Source organism: Syngnathus floridae, chromosome 17 (genome assembly GCF_059516105.1).
Source record: "Syngnathus floridae isolate MCC-2025c chromosome 17, RoL_Sflo_1.0, whole genome shotgun sequence".
Classification (NCBI taxonomy): domain Eukaryota; kingdom Metazoa; phylum Chordata; class Actinopteri; order Syngnathiformes; family Syngnathidae; genus Syngnathus; species Syngnathus floridae.
Window position 1 is genome coordinate 11,934,114 of NC_142429.1, and position 25,887 is coordinate 11,960,000.

Sequence of the window (25,887 nt, forward strand, 5' to 3'; positions counted from 1 at the left end):
TCGTCTTTGTTTTTTTATTGACCCGCTCTCATTAACACTGAGCCCTTTGCTCTGTCCCAAGGGAGCACAGCGAGGTAATTAAAACTCAGGCTAATTAAACACTTCCCCGGGGAAACTCTCACTTTCTTTCCATTTTATTCAAGCGTGCGTTTGAGGTCAAGAGAATAGGGTTCAACAGGTGACCTATGGCCTGATGACATCAGACTTCACTCTTCAAATGAAACATTACATAGCAAGCAAAAAGTATTTATTTGAAAGAGTACATTTGTAAAGCTTTTTTTTTTTCCCCCGTTTTCGTGTTCAGGTGGGTAACCTGGGTCTGCTCTTCATGCTACTGTTTTTCATCTACGCCGCCTTAGGAGTAGAGCTTTTCGGAGAACTTGGTGAGTAACCTTATCATCAAAATGAAAAATAATGACTAGTTGAGTTTTCAACACTTACATTAAAAACTGCCTTTATCAAATTGCTGCAGATCAAAAATGGCACCAGTGTTTTTCATGTAAGCGTTAAGCCAAATCCAGCTGGTGCTCATTGAAGCAACATCTTTTCGTCTATCTATCTATCTATCTATCTATCTATCTATCTATCTATCTATCTATCTATCTATCTATCTATCTATCTATCTATCTATCTATCTATCTATCTATCTATCTATCTATCTATCTATCTATCTATCTATCTATCTATCTATCTATCTATCTATCTATCTATCTATTTATCCTTAAACTCTTTTCATTAGTTCTCTCACAGTTAGCCAACAGGGAATCAAGCCACTCTCGGGCACTCTGAAACAAGTAATGTCCTTAAATGCCACGTCGCTAGCAGAAGATACTCTCCATCTTGTTAAATTGCTGCAGTGCTGGAGAAACGTGTCTTTTTCTTGAGGTCATGCTTGAGTCTATTTTGGGGATTCAAGCTCAAGGACAAACCAGGCAACAGGTTGCGTTGCTATTAATCAAAAAAAGGACGTCGAGGTAGCTTAGCAGCTGATTTTCCTATTTTTTTGCAATGTCGTGCCGGATCCCTCAAAATGATGTGTATTTTCCTCTGCTTTGGCCTGCCCCTGCTCTTCTCATCCTCAGTTTGCAATCAAGACTACCCGTGCGAGGGCATGAGTCGTCACGCTACCTTTGAGAACTTTGGCATGGCCTTCCTGACTTTGTTCCAAGTCTCTACGGGCGACAACTGGAATGGCATCATGAAGGTGCGTTCCGTTTTCTGCACGCTCACTTCCAAAATAACGTCTGAAAGGATTCAACTCAAAATGTTCACCCAAGCAAACGGCCAAGACACCCCCGAGAGGGACAAAAGACAAACTATCCGTTGTCTTAACCGTGACTTCCGATGGAGGAGAAATGTGCTGGCTCAGCAAACGGCTACACAAATTTCCGCTCTGATGTGCAGGGAAGTGACTGCGGCTCACTGCGTACGCACACCAAACACTAATTACCCTTGAATGCATGTGCACCTCCTCCAGCTATCCTCGCTCCCACCTAGGCGACACGGGGGAGGAGGAGAAGGAATTATGTTAAATGGTTTCAGAGCGACTAGCCTCCACTGCAACATGCTAACTAGCATTAGCATCAACATTGACAAGAACGTAAATAAATGTCTCTTGTTGACGTCCACTGATCTCCATCTCCAATGCGACATGCTAACTAGCATTAGCATCAACATTGACAAGAAAGTAAACAACTGTAGCTTGTTGATGTCCACTGATCTCCATCTCCACTGCAACATGCTAACTAGATTAGCATCAACATTGACCAGAAAGTAAAAAAATGAAGCTTGTTGATGTCCACTGATCTCCATCCATCTCTCCATTCATCTCTCCATCCATCCCTCCATCCATCCTCTGTCTCCAGGACACATTGCGGGAGTGCCCACCAGATCACGGCACTGATGTGGACTACGCCTGCAATCCCAGCCTTCAGTTTATCTCGCCCATGTACTTTGTCTCCTTCGTGCTCACCGCCCAGTTCGTGCTCATCAATGTGGTGGTGGCCGTGCTGATGAAGCACCTGGACGACTCCAACAAGGAGGCCCAAGAGGAGGCGGAGATGGATGCAGAAATTGAGCTGGAGCTGGCCCAGGGCACCCTCTGTTGCATGGGCGCCCCCGGTTGCGGGGGCGGAGGGGTGGAGAAAGGAGGAGTCGGCGGCGGTGGGGCCGCCGGATCGGCCCCCGGTACCGAAGGAGGAGCGGGAGGGAGGATGCGGACGGCGCCCGGCGCGCACGCCATGCCGTACAACGCCGCTGACTCCAACCGGCCGTTGTACTCACCAGCACACGAAGTGAGTGTCCTTCTCGGTGTGCACGAGTGTGTGTGTGTGTGTGTGTGTGTGTGTGTGTGTGTGTGTGTTTGCCTTTCACAATGTCACCAGGCAAAACCAAACCAACAATTAATTAGAATCTTTGAGTTGCTCCATTTCGTATTTAAAAGTTGGGTTTTAGGTCAGTCGTCCTTTCAAAGGTTACCGTGAGATCATTTACAATCCGCAAAGAGACCTGATCATTTTATCTACCAGTACAACAACCATAAAAGTTCTTATTACTAGTTTTTTGGTTTTTTTCAAAAGTCCTGATGTGATAGACAAAAAGAGCAATAATATTTACAACCCGAATAAAATGACGGCACCGCTGCTTGTGTATTCTCAGAGTACCTCCTCAGTGCATCAATAGGGAGAAAACAAAATGATGAATTATGATTTGATTGATGCTGCCCAAAAAAAAAAAATTCCTTGCCTTTTTTCATCAAATTGACAGCCATGCTTTATGGTTGTCCTCTCTTTTTACAATTCCAGTTTTTATCTTGTATCTTAAAATGTAATTTTATGGAAGCTTTCAGGGCTTGTCGTAGACATCTGCGGGCTGGGGGACCTTGATTCACAGACATATTTCTACATTGACACGTGGCCGACCGAATAAATATAGCTTGGTCCAGCATCATCTTCCGAGGACTTGTTGGAGACTGACTGGGTTGCCAAAGGTCACGCCGGTCAGACATGCATCACAATTAGTCGCTTAGGGAAGCTCTAAATAAGCTTTCGGCATTACCGTGAGAAGATACTGGAATGTGCAGCGGTTACAATCACTTGGCTTGCATGCCCCCCATCTCATTTTCTCCGCGTAGTCTGGCGCATTTCATTCATTTCGTCAGCCGCTAATGATACCAACACGCGTTAAGATGACTCATCGGCTGCCTTTCACCTTCGCTTCTCAGCCACACACACACACACACACACACGGAGCCATTTTTAGCTCGGCGTTGGCTGATAGAGGAACATATTGCCGAGCGGGGAGAACGCGCTAGCGCTCTCTCTCAAGTGATTTGCACTAAGGGATCTGTAATTTATTCAGTCCCAGGGTTTAGTGTGTGTTTGTATATGACTGGCTGTGTGTTTAGTCAAGCAAGACTCAAATGAACAAGTGGGCACGTTTAACAGCGCTGGCTGGCTGGCTGGCTGGCTGGCTGGCTGGCTGGCTGGCTGGCTGGCTGGCTGGCTGGCTGGCTGGCTGGCTGGCTGGCTGGCTGGCTGGCTGGCTGGCTGGCTGGCTGGCTGGCTGGCTGCAAAATTCACCAAATCATGAAAAACAAATGCAAAGTGGCTGACTGGCGAGAAGAAAGAAACTGCTTCCATTCATTTTGACTCCATGATGGGAGATGAGATTAGAGAGGAGGCAAAGAAGCTACAGTGGAACTTCAAGCATGCTGAGCAACCTGCACTTAGAAACTATTTGGCATTTGTGGCAGAATCATTCAACATATTAATTAGTCATACATTTGCAGATGCCAATAGAATATTTTTTATAGATTTAAGCGAAATGTATTTGTGAGAAAACCATCCTGTAATCGTGTCAATCTTGCAGCTTTATAAGATCAAGTTGATTGATTTGATCAGATTGCTGACTTTGCCAGGCAATCTTCTCCCCCAGCAAACTTTTGGCTGCAATGCAACACTATTGATAGATAGCAGCTAAAGGACACTTTTACACACACACACACACACATGGTCAGTGAGGAAAAAGTAAAGGGAATAGGAGAGGAGAGATAATAGCTCAACCAGTGACAGTCAGATAGAGCTTGTAATTAATTTCATCTCTCTCTCTCTCTCTCTCTCTCTCTCTCTCTCTCTCTCTCTCTCTCTCTCTCTCTCTCTCTCTCTCTCTCTCTCTCTCTCTCTCTCTCTCTCTCTCTCTCTCTCTCTCTCTCACCCTCACCCTCTCTCGCCCTCTCTCGCCATCTCTCTCTCTGGCCGTCTCTCGCTCCCTGTGTCTTTCTGTGTCTCTCTTTCTCTCTCGCTCTGTCTCAACTCCCAGCAGACGGGCTCTATTGTTGTCCAGTAATGGAGTTATTAATAGAGGGCAGCACATAGGCCACCTCAGTCAATCAAACATTATCTTTCCATCTAGCCACCTCCACACAACCGACTGGACTTTCTCGCAAATGTCGAAAAGCGCCATGTGGGTGAGAGGATGTGCAAGAGGGGCAAAAGGCGGCGCATAATTTCATTTATTAATCTTGCTGGGATTGCATAATTAGTCGTAGGAGGCAGTCAGAAAAATAAAGTTATCGGGGCAGAACGGTGGAGAATAAAGTCCATATAATACCAGCTTAATTTTTTTTTTCTTTTCAAGAAAAGGTATCTGTAAATATTATAATACTTTTATACTTTTCAGTGTGGTCTCGGAATTAGATGAGCCATGGTTGATTTTAATATCTTGGTCACAAATACATAAATAGTCATTTTTTTCATAATCATAACAACTGGTTGAACTAGAAGGAAAAGCAGAGTGACTAACTTTGAAATGCTTTTTACCAAATGCCCAGGGCCCAAACATTTGGTTGAATCTGTCGCGTGAAGGTATTACAGAAACTAAATGAGGCCATATGTCAGATGTAACTGCAACGTTCTTCGGAGCTCCCAACTTGGAGAAGAAAAAGATGTTAACTGGCTAATGAGGGTTTAAAGTGCTCCTGCTGTGGAATTCCTTTTATCCAAAGGGGTCAAATCCGGATCAGACATTTGTTGTGGATGACGTGTGCATTTAAAAAAAAAATGGATGCTTCATGCCAGTAACTTTGTATCTTGACATGCGTAAAGGCATTTTTCCTGGACCCTGACAGCTGTCTTTGCATTTCCCTGCGTGTCCTTTGTCCTCGCATGTCGGCATGTGCACACCTTTGTGCCTGCGTGCAATTCTGGTCTGCTGGCCCGCGTCCCGTGTGTGTGCGTATCCCCGTGTGTGTACGCATGTGTGTGTGTGTGTGTGTGTGTGTATTTGTGCGTGTGTGTGTTCCAGGAGAGCCAGTGGTTGGACAGCGTATCTCTTCTGATCAAGGATACATTAGAAGGGGAGATGCTGATGATCGACAATCTCTCTGGTTCTGTCTTCCACCATTACTCGTCCCCTCTACCCATCTGTAAAGACTGCAGGGGCCACCCACAAGAGGTACCGCCCTCATGCGACCTTAACAAACGTGCACTAAGGCACGTGCAAATGTTTTCTGGCCTGTTTGAAGCCGGTCTTTATTCATTCGATGATATTTTTGACGATATCTTGTTTGGCTTTCATTTGGAGTGAATTTTTGAAATGCACAGACTGCTTACTGCTGCTCCTATATTCACCACGCAACCCCTCGCTAATCAAGTCGAAGACATGAAGCAGTTTTATGAGGCATTTTGGTGGCTCTTGTAAATCCCCGAACCGCTGCTAGCAATTGCCTATATTTTTGCCTTTGTGAGGCAGATTACTATTTGCCTCAACTTGTACTTTTTAGTTACGCTTTTATGAAACGGGCAAAACTAAATATGTAACACCCAAATATGACATGTTAGCCTGACTACATAGAATTAGAGCCCAAGGCATCTGGAACCATTTAGTGAGGGATTGCGCAATTTGATTTGATGCGCAGCTACTCAAACAGTAACTATGCAAAGTAAACAGGTACATTTCCTAATGATATCATTGACAATATTGGAAACAAAACAAAAGAGAATAGAAAACAGACCCAAGAAATAAAAGCTCATTTCATCATTATTTTTCACTCTTTGTGATGCAGGTGAGGCTCACGCTCCCCTGCCTCCCCTAATGTACGCCATACACAGACATGATATTTGAGATTTTATTTGTGGTCAATTGGTGAAAATGGCCACACACACACACACACACACACACACATATAAAGAACATCATTTGAGCATAGTGTGTTACAATCTTTGGGCTTCATTGATCTGATACGTGAATGGAAAGTGTTTGCAGGCTTAAGAAGCATGTCCATGTGAATTATTGAATGCATTTTGTGGTATCCACTTTCCACACAAGCAGATGTCGATGAATGAGGCCCCACAGCATGTAAGCTCCCCTAACATGCATGCGTGCAACTCTCTCCTACTACTTGTGGGGTTGTTTTGTCGACAGCGGGTTGCATATGGCAGATTAACTTCCCGACATGTTGTCCTGTGCCGGTGTTGTCCATCACTGTGACAAAGTGCAGCGGGCCAGCTCAGAAGAAGCAATAACTGGCCTTCACCACCTCCTCACCTCACGTCACGTCACGTCACGTGTCAGTGCTGTTTTCTACCTGTCTGCAGATGCTGTCAAGCCATCTCTCTGACCTCCCCCCCCCCCCCCCCCCTCCATATTTCTGCTTCCTTTTGGTCCATCTATTTCTGCTGTATTAACCTTTATCGGTGTGTCTGTGTGTGAGAAGGTGGGTGGGTGATCCTCAGACAGCGTCCGTCGTCGAGTTATGTGCACCTTTTTGTTTCTGTGTTTGGGACACAACAAAGGTGCATTGGGACACAATTTCCATCGTAGAGACGACATGGGATCATCCCCAGGGTGAGGCTGACTCCTTTTCAGTCTGCCGGGAGCTGTTGAATGGTGCAGCAAAGGTGTTTTACTGTCATTCATTGCTTACGAGTGTCCACACAAGCGACAACAATCTTCTGGTGTTTATGGAAGACCCCCCCCACACCCTTGTGACAAGCCCCATTCGTTTCAAAAGCTGCTTGTAAAAGGTTTATTAAGCTGAACAAATGCTACGGTATATACAATACATATATATATATATATATATATATATATATATATATATATATATATATATGTATATATATATATATATATATATATGTATATATATATATATATATATATATGTATATATATATATATATATATATATATATATATATATATATGTATATATATATAAAAGACTGTGTTGTTATCAGAAGTAGCATTGTTTTGACAAACATGAATGATATTGCTTAACCTTAATTGTTTATGTGTGACATGTAGTGGTGGGAAACGTCTTTTGTCGAGACAGCTGTAGTACAGTAATAAGATTTTCGATTGAGTTCTGCTGAGAAAATAAAATTGTCAACAGCTGCCGAGGCGCTTCCGAGCTCGCTGCTGCTTTAACTAATGCGCGTGCTGCAAATACACTTTAATACTCAAAGTGGAGTTGAAAGCAGTTGAGGTTAATTGTGCAATGGTGAACTTCTCCCTCCCTGTGTGGGACACCAATAACTGAGATGACTTCTTCACACCAGATCAGGATGGCGGAGATCGAGCAGGCTTCGCTGAAATCAGAGCAACTCTCCGACAAGTCGTCTTCTCCCGCCCTCCCCGATGACCTCAGCCTGGACGAGCACGCCGCCTACCAGCTGCTTGTGCGAGACACCAAGGTTGGTGGGGAGATAAGTGAGGTGAGAGCGGTCGGGCGGGCAGGCGGGCGGAAAGCCTGGAAAACACTGCCATCCTTCTTTAATGACGTATAAATAATGCAAAGCAAAGATCCGGCCGGCGCTCATCTCGTATGTTCTGTATCATTACGGAAGCTACAAATCTCTTGTAATAGAGGCTGGCTATTTCATGGCCGCTTACGAGCTTCCGTAAACACTTGTGTTTAATTGCGCTTTGGATCAACTCGCATATTAAACGTGGACCAGGGTCAAAAGACCAAACGTGGCCTTTAGGTACATTGGAAACATGATATTGGTGTCATTCCTCCAAGCATTCATCTGTATTTGCCGCATCTGTCCTACTTCCCCACGAGGCTAAGCGCTAATATCACACAGGAGCCTACTGGTTGCTTTCTGTATTCATTCCGGAAGGCAATAACAGATGACCATTAGAAGGCTTTTAATGGCTGTGCTGTGCTCTGCTCTCTTGTGAACTGTAAACCTTGCCTTCTAGAATATATGTCTTTATTTGTCTCGCTCGGAGATCTATCTCGGCCTTGAGCGCATAGTCGCGCTAAGCAACGCGAGTCTTTCCACTTGACACTTTACTCTGGTACACGCAAAACGAGTGTAACCTTATTTGATATATGCACGGACACGTACGGGCACACGCGTCCTTCCGACATACTTGACATTTGAGTGATTAGCTTTGGAGAAGTTGTTGGCCTTGGGCAATGATTCTCAAATTGAGGTACAGTGTGTGGCGGCTCCCTCCAGTGGTTAACACAAGAAACACACCCCAAGTTCAGTTCAGTTGTATTTTACTTTACTTACTGTTATTTACAAAATAGTTTTTAGGTACCAACATATTTTTGTGTGCAATACACGTAGTTGAATTATTAAGTTGAAGTAGAACTGTGGATGTTCTTGACTAATCAAGCACAGGCACATAAACTTGTGAACGATAACAGCCAGCGTGCACATAGAAAAAGACAAGATTTAGCCATGTGTAATGAAGTGTTGACACAAATGTGGCAAAGTCTTTGGGTGCAGGCCAGCGTGGAACAGGAGAGGGAGGGGGAATCTCAGCTAAGCCCAGCATGCTTGCAATGGCTTAGCCAGTAGGTACATACGCCTTAAGCAGCTGCCCACCATCTTAACAGCGAATAAATCTCTCCGGCAGGTTCTCCCCCGTTGCCGTCTCTCTTGCTGCACCCTGTCCCTCGTTTGGAGTTCTCTTATGTGCCATCCCATTTCTATCTCCATGCCTTATCATCCATCCTTTCTACTCCTTAATTGGGCAATACTACTTGTTTCCGGATAGCGAGATAAGCTCTGCAATCAGCAAACATTGCTCTCACCTCACAGCTCATTAAAGAAAGTTCACAAGTGAGGGAAAAGACACTTTTTTGTTGGTTTTCCCAGTGTCAGCACTGGCTTTGGTTTGGCTCCATGGAAATGGCGTCAATCGGTTCCTTGCAGTATTTCATTGTCAATAGCGTTTTCAACCTGGAAAAAGAAAAGGGATCGAAATGGAAACTAAAAGCATAACAGCGGTGTCTCGTGGAGTAGCATTAGCTTCTAGCATGAGCCATTTTTTTTGTGCATAAAATGGCTGTAAACAAAGCAGAATTCAATCCGCAGTGCAATTACACGCACTCGCAAAGTTAACACCTGACATTTATTGTAAGAACTAAGTCATGTTTTAATAATCCTCGCTCTATTTGAGAGGAGCTGAGATGAAAAGAGTGCAAGACTAAAAGCGTAATTAAAAATCCTCAATCTAGCAGCTTAGTTTTCAGCTATGATTTTTTTTTTACCCCCCGAACTTTAATAATCATTTTGTGGATAATGCACCCTCAGGCTAATTTGAAACCAATTTTTAAAAATGAATGAATGTATCGGAAAAGTCTCTCCTCAGCTCCAGGTCGTCTGCTCCCTCCCAGGGAAAGCGCGGCAGCGGATCATCCAGCTCTGAAGAGGCGACAGGAGGAGGAGGAGGAGGTCAGAAGGGCCACCAGACGGTTGTCCAGAGCCAGGTCCAAGGTCTAGGCCATTTCCCCAGGACGCTCTGCAAAGTTGAGATGGAGACAAATTACTTCAGCCCCAGTGAGTCAATATGCATAAAAAGGCAGCTAGTGGAAATGTGGTCTTTACACATCAGTAGAGTAACCCAGGTACATAATAAGATGATATCCTCAAGGTCGCCAAAAAGGAACCATAAATACATAGATAAAAGCATTAAGCAAACAGCTCAGATGTAGATTGCATCTAAATTGACATCATTTCCTTCTCAAGGTGATGTTTCCGGCGTCAGCAGCAAGGAAAGAAAGACGGAGGGAAAAGAAGAAGCTCGCAGCGTCTCTCCGTTGCTCCCCTCGCCTGCTGACTTCTTCCACTCGACAGGAGCAGCCATCCCAGCGCCTCCCCGCAGCAGGAGCCTGAGGTTGTCCAGAGGCCTTAGGTTGACCTCCCCGGCTTCTTGGGCGGCGTTCCGTTCCCCTGGAGGCCAGAGCAAGATCCTGTGTGGTCAGGTGGGAGGGAAGGAGGGGCCGGCCGGGGCTTACTGTTGCAGAACAAAAAAAAACTCACTCTGTCATTTGTGTGTCAACTCTTGCAGTATCCATCCCATAGCGATTCATCGCTAGCGACCGGCAGCTCTGAAGGCAGCCTCCAGACCACCCTGGAAGAAGGCCTGAGCTTCAGCGTCTCGCCACCGCAAAACACCGACTCGCCAGCAGCTCCTCCTTCGCCGGACGAGTGCCCGCTCCGTCAAGACGGCACCGGCGTTTCTTCCCCGGTCCAAAGCCTGAGACTGAGGCCCAGCCCGTCGTCGGCTCTCACCCTCCAGGCCACCGTCGGCCAACAGCGGAGCCAAAGCAGCGGGCGAGGTAGCACCAGCCCGGGTTTCACACGGGACGACTCCATCGACCCTTCGGACGAGGACCTGGGCATCGTTATCGGCTCCTCCGTGGGCGGTTGCGGGTCCAGTCAAGCGGGTAACAGCGAACACTTGTCGGAGACGCTGAGCAGTTTGTCGCTGACCTCGCTGCTGTCGCCCGCTTCCGTGGCCTATCCCGGAGCAGCCGTGAAAAAGTGCAATAGCACCGGAAGCCTGGACCGAGGGGGCGGGACGCTTCTGTCGTCCCGAGGGAGAGAGACCCGCAGGGAGATTCTAGGTCTGGAGCTTATGGACTCTCAGGGTTTCTTGGCCAACCCTTGGTCGGGGGCGAGGAGAGGAGACGGGGACGAAATGGGAGACGCGTCGCCAGGGTTCCGCGGGAAAAGCTCAAGCCAAACAACAGTAGGGCCCTTTCGCAAAAACAGATGAAACCGACTGCAAACTTTTTCTTCTTCTTCCTTCGTTCTCTCTTTCTTCCCACCAATGAAAGAGAGGCTTGCCTGTATTTCCAAGCCTCATCTTCCCCACACGGCCCCCTCCCCTCTCCAAACATTTGTGATCAACCCAAGACCTATTTTGTGCAAGTGTGCAACCAAGGGACCTGGTCTCGCTTTTGCCGCAGTGCACTCGTAGTTGGGGCCGAAGGGCTAAAAAGGAGTCCAAAGTTGCAGGTAGCTAGTTATACCAGCCAGATAGATGTTCAGGGAGGGCCTCGACCGGGTCACGGAATACTCAAAGGTCCACTATAGGGACGGGAACGTTGGGTCATTTGTTTGGCAGAGAAGGGGGGCGGGGGGGGGGGGCGAGGAAGCGGATCTGATTTCCATCTGTTCCGGCAGACGGAAACAACGGGTGCCGTTCGCCTCTCTGCTGACATCACAGGAAAGTGCGAGGTGGAGGAGAGTTCACGCTCGGCCGAGAGCGCTGCCTCAGGTATCCGAGAGATTGAATGAAATAGCGGCAAAAAGAGGATGGCGGATGGGAGGCGTGACATGAACCTTTTCGCCGGTGAGATTTAAAGCACACTCCTTTTTTGACCGTACTTCCTCTCACGGCGGGCGACTTTGAGATGCAATGACGAAAGGTTGCAAAGAACCTTGACTTGCATGACGGAAATGCATTTAATGGAAATTTTTACGTATATACAAATGTGTGTCCAGATGTCAGTGTTGGGTGATGACCATGTGTTTTTTATTGGCACTATTTTTGTAGAGAAAGAGAATTTAGGCACATGCAAATTGCGGGCTCCTCTTTGGAAGTCCATTCCGATGCGTCACGTCCAGTTTGTCCGCCAGTGGCTTCCGGTTTTCTAACATTTTTTTAAAAGTGTGCAAAAAAAAAAACCACAACAATTAAAAACTGCTTGAAATCGTTCCTTCCGTCATTTCTCTTAAGGAAACGGCGCGTCGTCCTTTTGAGTTGCGTGTGATGAGTCCTAGCAGATGGGAGCAGCCATATTCACTCAAGCGGAACACCCATGGACATCTTGTTTTGCAATTCTGACGGTTTTTCAGATTAACGAAGAAAATCTCCTTTGCTACCCATCTGCTGTTGTAGCAATGCAGCGTAACACTGAGCACAAGCGTCTTTTCATGCAAAATGACATTTTGAGCCGGGCCAGGCCTGGCCGGGCCGGGCCGAGCCGAGCCGGGCCGGGCCGCCACATGCTGAATCACTTCAAGCCTAAAATGAGATGCTGAATTTTTTAGTTGCTAGTATCATAATAGATTTTTTTTTAATCTAAAATATTGAGGTGGTGCAAGCCCCCCACCCCTCCAAGACTTGCAAAAGCCCTCATGTATGTGCGTGGCGGCGTGCATGTGTTTGTTACATGACATCAGGTGTGCATTTTCCTGATGCTTCTGTTTGTAAACTGTGTCATGATGACGAAGATGCCGATGCCTGAGGGTTAAACGCGGAGCAACCAAGGGCTGTTTTAGCTTGGAAGGGTTATCCTCCTGTCTTTTCTGAGACCAGAGTCAACGAATATGGCAAGAAAGGTTCAAGCCTGACCACACAGCAATAAATGTTCTATGTGTATGCCCTGAGATGTTTAATGTCATTTTTAATGGACGTCTTACAATCGCTGATTGTGCTTTTGGTACTTTTGTAGCACACTGGATTTTTTTTTTTTCCCTCTCAATATTGCTTAGGTGCGATCATTTTGTCAAGAATTGCTTGCCTTAAATTCTGATTTTCCATCATTTTCAGACGAGTACATGCGAGCACGCACATCCATGCAGTAATCCATCAGGACAAAGCGCCTTGGGGGTTGTCTCCAAGCATTGACGCTATCACGCTCTCTGCTGAGAAAAAGCCACATGTGAATGTGGCACAACAAAAGGATTCACGCCGCGTCACCACAGTGATCTGCTTGCATAAGGTCGCCCAATGTAAATCTACAAGGTTAAGTAGTGATGTTCAGTAGCGGCCATTTTCAAGCTGAATCATTTCCACAAGGCTCGCGCTCATTTACTATGTACTAAAGAGCGGCTAGTCATGTTGGGATGCGTATTGTGATGATGAAGTGATCAAAATGTCACCTTTGAAAGGTCTCACGGGTGCACTTGGCTTTTTGTGACAGGCATCCATCCATCCATCCAGCCATCCATCCATCCACACTGGGCTGCAGCAATCTTCCATTTTCTCAAGCGTGTATTCCCAGTGTGAATTTGCAAGGCTTGTCAGAGGATCAGCGCTAATGGCTGAAGCTTATCACGTCACAAGTGAGCCTCGCCGTCGTTGACTTCTTCCTCTGCTCCTTCTTTACCTTTTGCTAAATTGTGACAACCTTGTGCTTGGGAACACTAACTGCATGCTGCTGACACTGCTGCTTTCTGTGCCACTGTGCTTTCATCGTGATGGATTGCTGACAGCTTCCCTCAACACCTGGCCCACAGGTTTGGGAGATAATGGCTTTGCAAAAAAAAAAAAAGATACGAGCATGTTGCAGAAATGGCTTGTGCGGCAAAAGATTGATTCAGTAAGAAACTGAGAAGGTTCACTCATTTGATGAGCTGCCTTCGCGAAAAGCGCATTTTAAATCCCAGTTCAAGCGTTCACATCGCTGCTTGGATTCGGACTGTCCTCTTTTTACATTTCAGAACCTACCTAGCATTTAAACAGGGGTGTGTAGGCTTATTATATTGACAACTTATTTAAGTCGCTACTTCTGATTGTCTGGAAGAGAATGCTTTGCTGGCATTTTAATTGCTCTCAACATGAGAACAAATGATTGTTTTGCCAAAATCAAATTAATGAGCAGTTGTATGAAGCAGAAGAAAAGTTCACATCGGTTCTTTCCGGCGCACAAAAGAACAAATACTAAATCATGTCTTACAAAGCAAAAAGTAACATTTTCCAAATGCTGCGCTTGCAATAAACTTTGCTCCACTGTGAAAGAATAAGACACAAACTCATTTATTTTCCAAATCAGCCTTCATGCAATTAATGTGGGATTGGAATGGACTTCTGCAATTTGCTTAGGTGAGCTTGCAGAAGCAAACATCAACGTGATTGACACTTGTCAGTGGAGTCAAGGGAATTTAATGGTTCATGTTGCATCCTTTTATGGAAGGGGGTGGGGTGGGGGCGGGGCTGTTAAGTTGCTGTGTTAAGTTGCTGTGTTAAGAGGTTTTGGCTGCAGCCTCTCATGCACAAGATGCTCTCAAAGAGCATTGAGAGTCAAAATACGAAACAAATCATCTCCCTCAACTCAACTACAAAACAAAAAAATCACATTATGCATGAGACAAGGTTGTGGCGAAGGGCAAAACGTCAAGACGCTCACATGATTGCGTCACATTACAAATACCAAAGCAAGGCTACTAACAGAAATGAAAGATGACTCTCGTTCGTGTCTCGGTCCGTCCATGTCTCTTTGATTTTTGTTTTGCAAAATTGAAATACAGCTTGATTTTCTCGTTTGTTGTCTGGAACATGTGAGGAAAATTCGAACAGTTTGGTTTTCAATTTTTATTTCTACACCAAACAAGTAGCATGAGACACAAATGGAATAATCCTGCTCGTCTATTTGGTTGAGGTTCTTGCAGGTTGACACCAGCATTTCACCAACTGACCAGGAGATGACGACAGCGTGGCAACTGAAGACTATCTCTCAGCACACCATCAAATGTTTTTGTTGCTCGCTTGTAACACACAAATGTGTTTTTAATCTGTTACTGATGCACTTAGAAGCCTAACTCTTTTTCTGAATAATAACCATGTATATTAAGGCTTTTATTTTGAAAATGACCATGAATAATCAGGCTTTTATTGGAAATTGAAAAATAAAAGTCTTTGTTTTTAAAAGCCTTACTTATACGTGGCCCCTCATCTGCTGGTTCATGTGAGGTACTCTGATTCCCGAGAGCTTTTGTTTCCCTTCTCAAATTTATCAGCGCAATTAGGCGCTCTGCTGAGCGTGGATTGTCGGCCCACACTGGGCAAGCAGCACTGCTCCATTGGAGAGCCCCTTTGCAGATGTGATTACAACAAAAGTACAGCAACGCAGACAAATAGGAGAATTAGACAACATACTTGAGCATTAAAACATTCCTTCCCAACAGTCTTGAGATGGCTCCACGTACATACAACAGTATCGTTTTAAAAGGATTCATGAAGGCAAATTACAGTTCGATATGTTGACCTTATCTTTGCATGTTTTGTTTTTTTCTTTTTTTCTGTCTTCCAGTGATATCATTTAGTTTGCGGTAAGGCGGTGGAGATGAGCTCGCTGTCGGACCAAAGAGCGTGACAGACTGCGAGCGAGGTAAATGCGATTAAGATGGGTCGGCCGCAATCTTTGGCGCACATCTGTAGGTCCTGTCGGGATGACAGATGGAATGGGATCACTCTCTCCACAGGATCCTACCCTTGTCCTTGAGGGTGGCGGCACCCAGATTCTGATAAAGGTGAAGATGGAGGAGCATGTAGATAAGGCACCTAAGTAAAAACTTCATATGAATAGTTGATATGGGCAAGTGGCGCCGCTAACTATTAACCCTTGACCTCTTGTCTTTCATGTTTGAGTGGACTCCTCGACATCAAAAGGTTCATCGATATTACTGGAGGCCGTCCACCGGCTGATGCCCCGAGGTTCATCTGGATGATGTTTGTTTTTGTTGCAAATCAAATTAGCCGCTCGTATATTGACACCTTCATATTCATGAGAGGATGTGTAGTCGCTCTGATGAATGCCTGCTTGGTTCTGGCTGCCGCCTGCCACGAATGCCGCCAACTCTTCTTCTATTCAAGCAAGCCGTGGTGGCGCTTTGAAGCCCGACACGAGGCTTTTATCTTGTTATCTTGTTATTTCATTGTATTCCTGTGTGCAATGCCCGCCAGCGTCCCAGGAGGGGTGCAACAAATACCATCCCTCTCTCATCCATCTCTCACACTGCCGACCGACAACAACAGCGGTGGGAGGGACGAAAGGAAGGGCTCTGCTTTTTGTTTGAACTACAACGGAAAGGAATTACCAATTGACCATACGCTATCATGACAAGCCTAATTAATCAGATTCATTATTCATAAGGCGGAAAACACGTGCCATGAAAGGGGAGGCGAGATAGGACACAAAAGCGCCTTATCAGCACTTTCTCGGAGAGGAAAGCAGATGGAGAATGCTGGAGGGTGCCTGCCTGCCTGCCTGCCTGCCTGCCTGCCTGCCTGCCTGCCTGCCTGCCTGCCTGCCTGCCTGCCTACCTGCCTGCCTGCCTGCCTGCCTGCCTGCCTGCCCGCCTGCCCGCCTGCCCGCCTGCCCGCCTGCCCGCCCGCCCGCCCGCCCGCCTGCCTGCCTGCCTGCCTGCCTGTCGCTTGTGCGTAAAATGAATACAATAGAAAAAAGGACTCATATTCCATCAAATTGTAGTCTAGGCATGCAATTAGCTCACACTCTGTTATTATTCGCATTAAATCAAAACAGACTGACAAGTAATTCAAGTGTCAGGTAACTATGATCAATAAAGCATGATGGGCTTCAACATGAGATACCGCTTATCCTTATTAGGATAGGATGTATTGATCTGATGGTAATCAGCGGAGAATGCACAGGTCAATAATGATGCCAAGAGAAGGAGAATCCCCTCTGACAGACAAAGATGAGATAGATATAAGCAACAAGGCCCCAAAATGTAATGAAAAGCCTGTCTGTGATCGATAACGAAATAGGACAGCTAATGGAGAGCCAATGATGCGGGAGCTAAAACACGGGCAAAAAGAAAACGTCATAGAGAGAGAGAGCATTTAGTCTCAGCGCTATGCCTGAAAGGCTGCACGGCAGGCATCCCAGCATCTTGTGAGAAGTAATTAAATGTTAGGCCAATGGAATATTAGTGCTGCAGCTGTGCAATAGAAGTAGGAGCACGGCGCCTTTAGGGCAAATTTAATTCCTTTATCAAAATATGACTGACAAGCTGAGAGAAGCTGTGAGCGTGTACTGGGAGGCTCCGTCATTAATCAGCACGGTGACAGCACAATTGATGAATTGCCTCGGTAACATCTGCGTGATGCTTTGTCTCTTGGCCTTCAACTAAGATTGAGTGAAAGTACAGAGACCATTATCCATTCTGACTAGTTCCCTTGGGCAACGTGCCATGAGCAGTTTAAAATGGAAGACACAAGCTCTTGCTCGTTCACTTGAGCATATACTGCCCCCTGCTGTTTAATGGTGGCTCGTGAGTGAACGATTCGTTCAAAAGAACGAATCTTGTCAGTGAACGGATCACTTCCTGAAGTTATTCGTTCTTTTTTCAGTTCATATGACTCCAAGCAACATGCAAGAACGTCTCTTATCCCACACCGTCGGTGTCGTTAATGCGCATTCAAGCTGGTGCCACCCCACCTCGCCGTAAAACAAAACGAAGATGAAAAATGACGTAACTGCTCGCTCACCAACGAGTCAGTGCTTCTCTTTTTGGTTGATCTTTATTTTATAATATTTACCAGGGACGTGCGGTCAGGGGAGGCAAGGGATGCGTTTGCAGTTCAATTCTTCACCATACTGATGGAATAAAATCGAGGGTATTTGAAGTCTATGCTCCTCACGTCTGCATGTATGGTTGTCGTAGTGTGTCATGATAGCACTGTGGTTAAGGCACTACCATGTAAGCTATTCTAATTTCTTTGCGTCACGGGCTCAAATCCCGTTGCAGCCAGTCGGAAATGCAAACGAGACGTTTCGTTCAGCGTTTTTATTGAGAATTTGAACAGTTTTGGAATCTTGGAAGCTCCAAGTCGCTGTGACGAGCAAGATAACATGGGAGCAACTTGACATGTAACACCGGACAGATATTACGGGGGGGGGGGGGGGGTGACGTCAGTGCCTCCCCGGTAGTCATGAACCTCACCGCACGTCACTGGTATTTACAGTAGTTTTTATACAAAACTTGTTTGAACTCAAGAATTGTCTCTGTGCAACGTTGTGGTGTCTCTTAACAACCGAATTGAAACTGAGTCCACGGGAGCACTGCAACGGCGGCAGAATTTTTGCAAGAACAATTCATATTAGGATGAACTATCGATACAAATATTTTCATTTGATTGAAGGCAATGGCGTTAACCACTCGACCAGAGCCTGCTCGGAAACAAAAGGAGATTTGGTCCTATTGATAGGGTATCCTCCATCCAAACATGTTGGGTGTTCAAAGTTTCAACGGATAGTCATTCATCCGAAGCCACCCTTTCCACAGTAGTCACCATGACAGGCGACCACCCGGTGGCGTCAGTGTGCCGAGCGCCGTTGGACGATCAGGAGAAGAAGATTTGAATCGACGGATGTGACGTCAGGTCTTTAGGTCAATTGAAGGCAGGTGTGCTCGCTCAAGGGGAGTTATCATATGCAGGTGCCACCGAGCGCGTGGCGGACGTTTGGTTTCTCAGGTAAGCGAGCATGCTAGCAAATGTTTGTCGTCTCCTGCCGTTTTTCACGACGGACGCCGTCCGTGTTTGTTGCACGATTGGCATGCTTTGTTGCCTTTTCTCACAAGCCTTTTTTGTTTGTTTTGTTTGTCGTACTCGTGACTCGGCCACGTCACGTCCACCTGGAGGTAAATTGTAGGCCGCAGGCCATTTAGCCCGTGAGCAAATGTTTGCAGTTTCTTACGATGCCATTTATTGTTTCTTGCAGGATTTTCGCTGTCTAGGGAGTGCTTGAGGTTTCGGCACGGCACGGCACGCCACAATCCACTTTGCGTCGTGTCGTTGCGCGTTTTGGTGGTATTTTAAATGTCTTTCGCGGTTGTTTTTTTTAATGCTGGCCAGCATTTTTTCATTCGTTTGTCTGTAGAAGGTTCGCAAATGACGCCGCCGATAAGCGCGTGTTTGTCGGACTATAGGAAATGTTAGTTTGACTCTAGTCAACTAAACCATTTTTTATTATTTTGTATTATCCGTGTGCCATTTCCGTGTCATGCAAACTGGTGAATGCAACGTATGTGTTACGTCATGTCCAAATCGGACCAAATCCATTCAAAGATGGCGCCCGCCCGCTCGTTCCGTTACGCAACAAACATTTGCGTGGGTTATTTTCTCCCCTTTTGGACGCAGCGCCGCCAACCTGGATCATCTGTCCAATGTGAGGTGAGTTGTAGATGATGAAATTAAAATACGAATTATAATCTTTAATAATTCTTGTAATTTACCACAATGTAATGATTCTATATTTTTTCAAATGTAAAACTCTACTTAGAATGTATCAAATTAAAATATTAACTACAATTTTGATCAATTATCGTAACTTACTACAATATAATAATTTTTTTCAAATGTAAAACTCCTAGTATGGATAATTGTTGGTCAAAAAAATCATGCCATTGGCACTCTACTCAATGTCTATTTTTGTTGCAATAATTTGCTTGTCTTTTGTAGCACTTAAAAAGGCCGCCCAGCCAGCATCCCTCTATACAAAGCAAGCAGGAGGCTCTTAAAGGAGCCCTTTCAGTGATGTTGAGGACACTGAGGAAGAGTAGTCCTAAATCAGGTGAGTTTGTGCTTCCCAACACACAATGGTTGTCGAGTTTTAGCTTCCCAGCACACAATTAATGGCTGTGTGTTTTTGTAGGCTGCAAGAGGAGCCGAATGGGAAAAGTATAATTCCATATGAAAAGGCACAATGGCCTATCCAAAGGCGCAATGGCCTATCCAAAGGCGCAATGGCCTATCCAAAGGAGCAATGGCCTGTCCAAAGGAGCAATGGCCTGTCCAAAGGAGCAATGGCCTGTCCAAAGGAGCAATGGCCTGTCCAAAGGAGCAATGGCCTATCCAAAGGAGCAATGGCCTATCCAAAGGAGCAATGGCCTATCCAAAGGAGCAATGGCCTATCCAAAGGAGCAATGGCCTATCCAAAGGAGCAATGGCCTATCCAAAGGAGCAATGGCCTATCCAAAGGAGCAATGGCCTATCCAAAGGGGCAATGGCCTATCCAAAGGGGCAATGGCCTATCCAAAGGGGCAATGGCCTATCCAAAGGGGCAATGGCCTATCCAAAGGGGCAATGGCCTATCCAAAGGGGCAATGGCCTATCCAAAGGGGCAATGGCCTATCCAAAGGGGCAATGGCCTATCCAAAGGGGCAATGGCCTATCCAAAGGGGCAATGGCCTATCCAAAAGAGCAATGCTATATCAAGTCAAGAATCAAGCAGCACGCTGCAAAAGTCGACGTTTGCGGATCATGTGCCCAGGAGGGGGCAGTGTGGTTGCCTTTGGTTATGGGTGCACGACGGAAAGGTTGCAGGTGTGGCCAGTGTTTGGGGCTGTGATGGTTGGTCTTGCTTAAGAGGTGTGCTGTGGTTGTGGCTTGTCTGGATCCAGCGTTGTCTTGTGCTTTGTTGCCATTGACGGCTCACTTGGGGGAGGACGTGGTTACGTGGACGGAGACAAAACGAAACTTTGATGTGGATCCGAATGTTCAATTTTGCCATATGATGTGTACCATTTTGTCTTTTTCTAACCTGCCACTGTTGTACTTGCTGCATTCTTTGTTCTCCCCCATCGGTGTAGGGCGGCGTTGGAGCGAGCCGATCCCGAATGTCCAATTTTGCAATTTGACTTGTACCATTTTGTCTTTTTCTAACCTGCCACTGTTGCACTTCATCTAACCCTAACCTACCACCGCTGTGGTACTTGCGTTCTTTGTTCTCCCCTTAGGTGTAGGGCAGCATTGGAGCGAGACGGTAACATTTTGTGTCTTTTTCTAACCAACCACTGTCGTGTTTGATCTAAGCTGTGTGTCCTTTGTTCTCTAGGTGTAGGGGGCGGTGTTTGGGCGAGCCGGTCCACGAGGAAGACGTAATGATGCGAGCAGCGCCCAACTCATTGCATGTTCTGCCATTTGCAGGCCGGACGCGAAAGGGGGGGGCGCACGGCCCGACCCGACCGGGCGATGCTCACCAATCGTAGCTAGCCGCTGGGATCAAGTAAGCAAGTGACCGACAACTTGGGGTGCTGTTTGTGTTTCTAACATTTGTTTCTCTTTCTGCAGATGGCGACCGGGATGTGACACGATCTGATCAGAGGTGAACGTACCACTGTGGCATCGCTCTGACGTCGCCGAGTTGTGAGGGAGACCCGCTTCCCTGGAGGCGTCGACCTGCGCAGCTTCAACGTGTGAAATGGATTCTTTTTTTCTTTTTTTTTTTTTTATTTAAATTACACCAGCGGTGTCCCAATGTCTGCTTGAGGGCTGCATACTGAAACAAATTCTGAATTCTTTGACGCAAATTCATTAAATCAATCACGAAATGTTGCCATTGATATTTAGTGCTACAAAGCAGTGTCGTGTTCAGTCGTGTGGTGTGTTGATCAAGTTGCCCCGAGGCTGCCATTTGGACACCAATGGTGACGTGTGTGTAGGGCTGCACGTGTATTGGAAAACTGCCATATGGTGGTCTAGGTTATTGACATGCACTTTAAGACAGCAAAGAATTTTTTATTTTCATGTCTCAAATGAAACATGCTTTCTTGCCTAACTATTTGTAATGAGTTAAGACGATAAGTCATTGATGTAAGTTAAAGTTAACTCATCTAACTGATCTCATTGCGATCAAATAGTTAACCTCCATCCAAGAATTTTGCACAACTTGCCTCAATGCAGTGGTCTGGCCCAATACTGCCATATCATTGATTTTCCAAAATGTTGTGCAGCCCTCATTGAGTGCCAAACGCGCAGCGACGGCAAGCGCAAGCGACCGCGCAGCGACGGCAAGCGCAAGCGACCGCGCAGCGACGGCAAGCGCAAGCGACCGCGCAAGCGACGGCAAGCGCAAGCGACTGCAAGCGACCGCGCAAGCGACGGCAAGCGCAAGCGACTGCAAGCGACCGCGCAGCGACGGCAAGCGCCGGCAAGCGCAAGCGACTGCGCAAGCGACTGCGCAAGCGACTGCGCAAGCGACTGCGCAAGCGACTGCGCAAGCGACTGCAAGCGCAAGCGACTGCAAGCGCAAGCGACGGCGCAGCGAGACTTTTGTGCTTGTCTTGCTAGGTGGAAGAGACGATGTATGAAACGAAGAGCCGGTGGACGGAGGCCACCAGACCCGCGATTGGTGAGCGGGGTGCAAAGGAAGGAATCACCCAAAGAAAGCAGTCGCCAAGTGTTGAAGAGGAGCCTGATGCACGACTGGCCAAGGCTGGCCAGAGGCGGTGACATGGCAATCCAATCTGCAAGCGTAGTGTACACAGTGTTGGTTTTAATTTGATTTCCTTATTTGTCTGCCGTTCAGGGTTGCCGGGGCGGCGGATGGGACGAGGGCCAGCCTGCACCGAGAGGGACTGGGCTGCACCCACAAGACCAGGGAGGGGGCAGGTAATGAGTACGTTGACACAAGTGAGCCGCATGCAACTGAGTGCCGTTTGTCTTTTTGCACTTGTGCGAGGCGGAAGACGAGTCCAACACCGGCCGGAGCAGACCCGGACCTTGGCCCGTGACGAGCGGCCCACACGAGACTGATGGGTGCAGATGCAGCCAGTGTTTCGGGGAGTATGACTTTGGTTTTTCTTTTGTGCTTTCCCTACCCCTGTCTATTTGAATAGGGTAACTAGTAGCACGCACGGGCATTTGGGTTGCTGTGACCCTCTAGATACGAATCGGCAAAGTAGACACCCCCTGCCCCCCCTCCCTCTCTCTCTCTCTCTCTCTCTCTCTCTCTCTCTCTCTCTCGCTCTCTCTCTCGCTCTCTCTCTCGCTCTCTCTCTCGCTCTCTCTCTCGCTCTCTCTCTCGCTCTCTCTCGCTCTCTTTCTCCAACGCGCCCGGCAGTACCTGCATGGCCTGGTGCACTCAGGGTGGAACGTGGCTATACCTTGCCCTTTGTGGAATACCAGGGTATAATGTCTGCCAGACTGGGTCCCAGTGTCGTCGACGGTGTCGAGGACAAGGAGATTCTCCGTGACGCTCTCCGTGACGTCACGTTTTCCTCTTTTTTTCCTCTCGGGGCCAAGCCAGCTCTACTCAGGGGGAACTGGCCGGTTGCGCTTAAGTGCGCACCAAAGCCTCTTTTCATCTCCTCTCGCTCTCTCCCTCCCTCCCTTCCTCCCTCCCTCCCTTTTTGTAAGGGGTTAAACATTTCATAACCCGGATTGCTCCAATGCGGGAGGGCCGTATGAGACATGCGCCAGCCCGTGCGTGCCGCTAGTTACCTGATTCAAACTTACCTTAGTCTAGGTTGGGGGAATTTTTCCCCTTGCCAAAACCAACACAATATGTCTGCCTTTCAGGATTGCTGGGGCACTGGATCGGACGAGTGCCTGCACAGAGAGGGACTGGACAGGACCGCGAGACCAGAGGGTAATAATAAAAAACTTTATTTGTAGAGCACCTTTCATACAAGAAATGCAGCTCAAAGCACTTTACGACAAAGAAAGAAATTATAAGCATTGAATTCTTCATATAGGAACAGACATAAAAAGAAAACAAAAACATTCATGTGTGCATACGCTATTAATGAAGGGAGCTTAAAATAGGAGCAAGCTTTAATAGACAGGTAATGAGTACGTCCACAGAAGTGAACCGCATGCAACAGAGCCGTTTTTCTTTTTGCAGTGGCACAAGGCGGAGGATGAGTCCAAACGTCGAATACCGGCCGTGGGGGGAGCCAACCTTCGCCCGTGATGAGCGGCCGACACGAGACGGACGGGTGCGGATGCGGCGAGGGCAAAGCGCCCAGCCAGCATTTAAGGAGAGTATGACTGCGTTTTTTCTTTTGTCCTTTCTTTCCTTCCCTCCCTCCCTCCACTTTTTCACTGGGTGTGCACACTGGCTATCTGCATGATGCCGCTTTCTTTCTCTCAGCGCCGCGTCATTTTGCAATATTGTTGTTTTACTGTTGTTTTTTTAATCATGAAATGAACTGTTTGTACTGTAATTGTGTGTGTACCACTGAACTGCAATTAAACTGTGAACTGAATTCAAGTGGTCCATTTTAAACATTGGCATTGGCAGTCTATCGTGCATACAAACTGGAATCATTTGAGACATTCTCAATGACAAGACAATTGTAAAGTTAGGCTGAAACCAAATTGACTTAAATATGCAGTGTCAGGCTTTTTATTTATTTTTTTAACTACACAAAGAAAAGCTGCATGCATTCTAAATTGTTGACAAAAGCCAAGTAGCCAGACACCCATAGATGCAAACGACAAGTGTACATACGGTCTCTGTTGCGATCAGTAAGTCATCTTTGGCAACCCTGCTTTAAAATGGCCACCGAACTCAGAATCTTGCAAAATGTTGGTACATTTTTCTGTAAGAGTAAAAGCTGTTGAGTCTAGTCAGAGCCATTTTTTGGTTTGTTTTGAATCGTCATGCATCATGTGGGCATTCTTGTGAATAAAATCAACAGTGGTGTGTTTGCTTCCTGTTGGTGGTCTTGTAAATAAAGTCAACTTTGGTGTCAGTCATCATTCGCAATGTGCCTCAATCAATGGTGCTGCTCTTGAATGTGAAACTTATTGCATGTTTTGTTACAGGGCTTGATGTCTTCATTGGCTGTTTGACTACAAAAAAGGCTGTTGCTGTCCAGTCCAGGTTGCTGCTATAGTCAATTGAATTTATAAACATAGCGTGTAACTTCCAGGACCTTAGCTTTCAATTCAAAGCAGAGTTGCGTAACTACACGGCCAGCCTCGGCACATGTACTGGGTGGTACCACCCAGTTCAGAGTGAAGTAAAGGCCAGAGTGGTCCTATTCATACCGGGATCCTTATGAAATTGACCATATCAGAAAGGCTAGATGAATTCCAAGTGCTGCCACCGAGTAGCAGCATATTTGCCTCAACCTGTCTGGTGCTGGGTCAATGCGATGCACCTTTCGTTGTTTTGCCCAAAACAACCTAAGAAATAAAGTAGTACTGTTGTTATCTTGCCAGTGTGCATGTGTGTTAAAAGTACAAAAACTCATTTGCATGATAGACGTCTAAACCACATGCTAGATATTTGCCTCAACCTGTCCGATGCTCTATTTAACTGTATGCGATAATTTTTAACAATTTTAATTTAAATTTTTAAGTACATTACAAATGATAGGCGCCCCAATTAGACAGCTGGATCAATGTGACCTGTCTTTTGCGGTTTGTTCTGCCCAAAGCAACCTAATACACATAAGTACTGCCGCTATCTCGCCAATGTGCGTGTCTCTAAAATGTACAAAGCAAGCAAATTCATTTGCATAATAAACTTCCAAACCACATGCTAAAAAAATATTCATGTGATGCAGAAAGTCTTCTGTAGCTTGCTAAGATTTGCCAATTTGAGCAATGCCGTATCCGAACCCGAGGCTGGGCATTGATACATCAGCAATGTCAAGTCAAGTTTATTTGTATAGCCCTAAATCACAAACAGTCTCAAAGGGCTTCACATAGACAAAAATTGACAATTACTGTCAAAGCATCCCCTGATCTTAAGCTCCCAATGCTTCCTTCTAGGTCTCCTCATGTCCTCAGCACTGCAAACCTTTGTGCCGGTACACCATATGAAATAAATGACGGAATATGGTTTTTTTTTTTACACCTCTAATGTGTATCAAGCATACCAGATGGTGTTTTAGAACAGCCTAGAATATTAAGTTACAAAAAGTTAAAAGTTAAAAAAAACTTACTAAAGCTTAAAAAAGTTATTGATTATATATTTGCTCCAAGGAGGGAGTATTGACAAACGTCACCTCCTTCATAGGGGGGGGGGGGGGTAGTAGGCGCAGGCGGCACGGGGAGCAGGCGGCGCAGGCGGCACTGGGAGCAGGCGGCAGGGGGCGCAGGCGGCGCAGGCAGCAGGGGTGGGGAATCGAACCCTGGATCTCAGGTGTT

At 46.4% G+C, this 25,887-nt stretch overlaps 1 protein-coding gene across 6 annotated transcripts in view; it reads left to right on the forward strand.

Annotated features, from left to right (window-relative positions):
* Positions 1-24,486, forward strand: part of LOC148384616 (voltage-dependent T-type calcium channel subunit alpha-1I-like) — a 73,147-nt gene extending 48,661 nt beyond the window's left edge. Inside the window, exons 30-46 of one of the 6 annotated variants that reach the window (XR_015853307.1) lie at positions 305-383; positions 1,083-1,204; positions 1,866-2,294; positions 5,305-5,454; positions 7,563-7,697; positions 9,641-9,803; positions 9,993-10,228; positions 10,315-11,604; positions 12,808-13,002; positions 13,181-13,322; positions 15,290-15,367; positions 15,462-18,477; positions 20,932-21,010; positions 21,076-22,232; positions 22,313-22,395; positions 22,466-23,374; positions 23,630-24,486. Coding sequence is in view for 1 of the 6 variants with exons in the window: in XM_088357257.1 (XP_088213383.1) it covers positions 305-383; positions 1,083-1,204; positions 1,866-2,294; positions 5,305-5,454; positions 7,563-7,697; positions 9,641-9,803; positions 9,993-10,228; positions 10,315-11,025 (2,025 nt within the window). In the remaining 5 variants the exon portion in view is untranslated. Of the gene's footprint in view, positions 1-304; positions 384-1,082; positions 1,205-1,865; positions 2,295-5,304; positions 5,455-7,562; positions 7,698-9,640; positions 9,804-9,992; positions 10,229-10,314; positions 12,645-12,807; positions 13,003-13,180; positions 13,323-15,289; positions 15,368-15,461; positions 18,478-20,931; positions 21,011-21,075; positions 22,396-22,465; positions 23,375-23,629 lie in introns of those variants that run through there. The other 5 variants (XR_015853306.1, XR_015853305.1, XR_015853308.1 and 2 more) reach the window with 5 other exon arrangements.
* Positions 24,487-25,887: the final 1,401 nt, after the last annotated feature.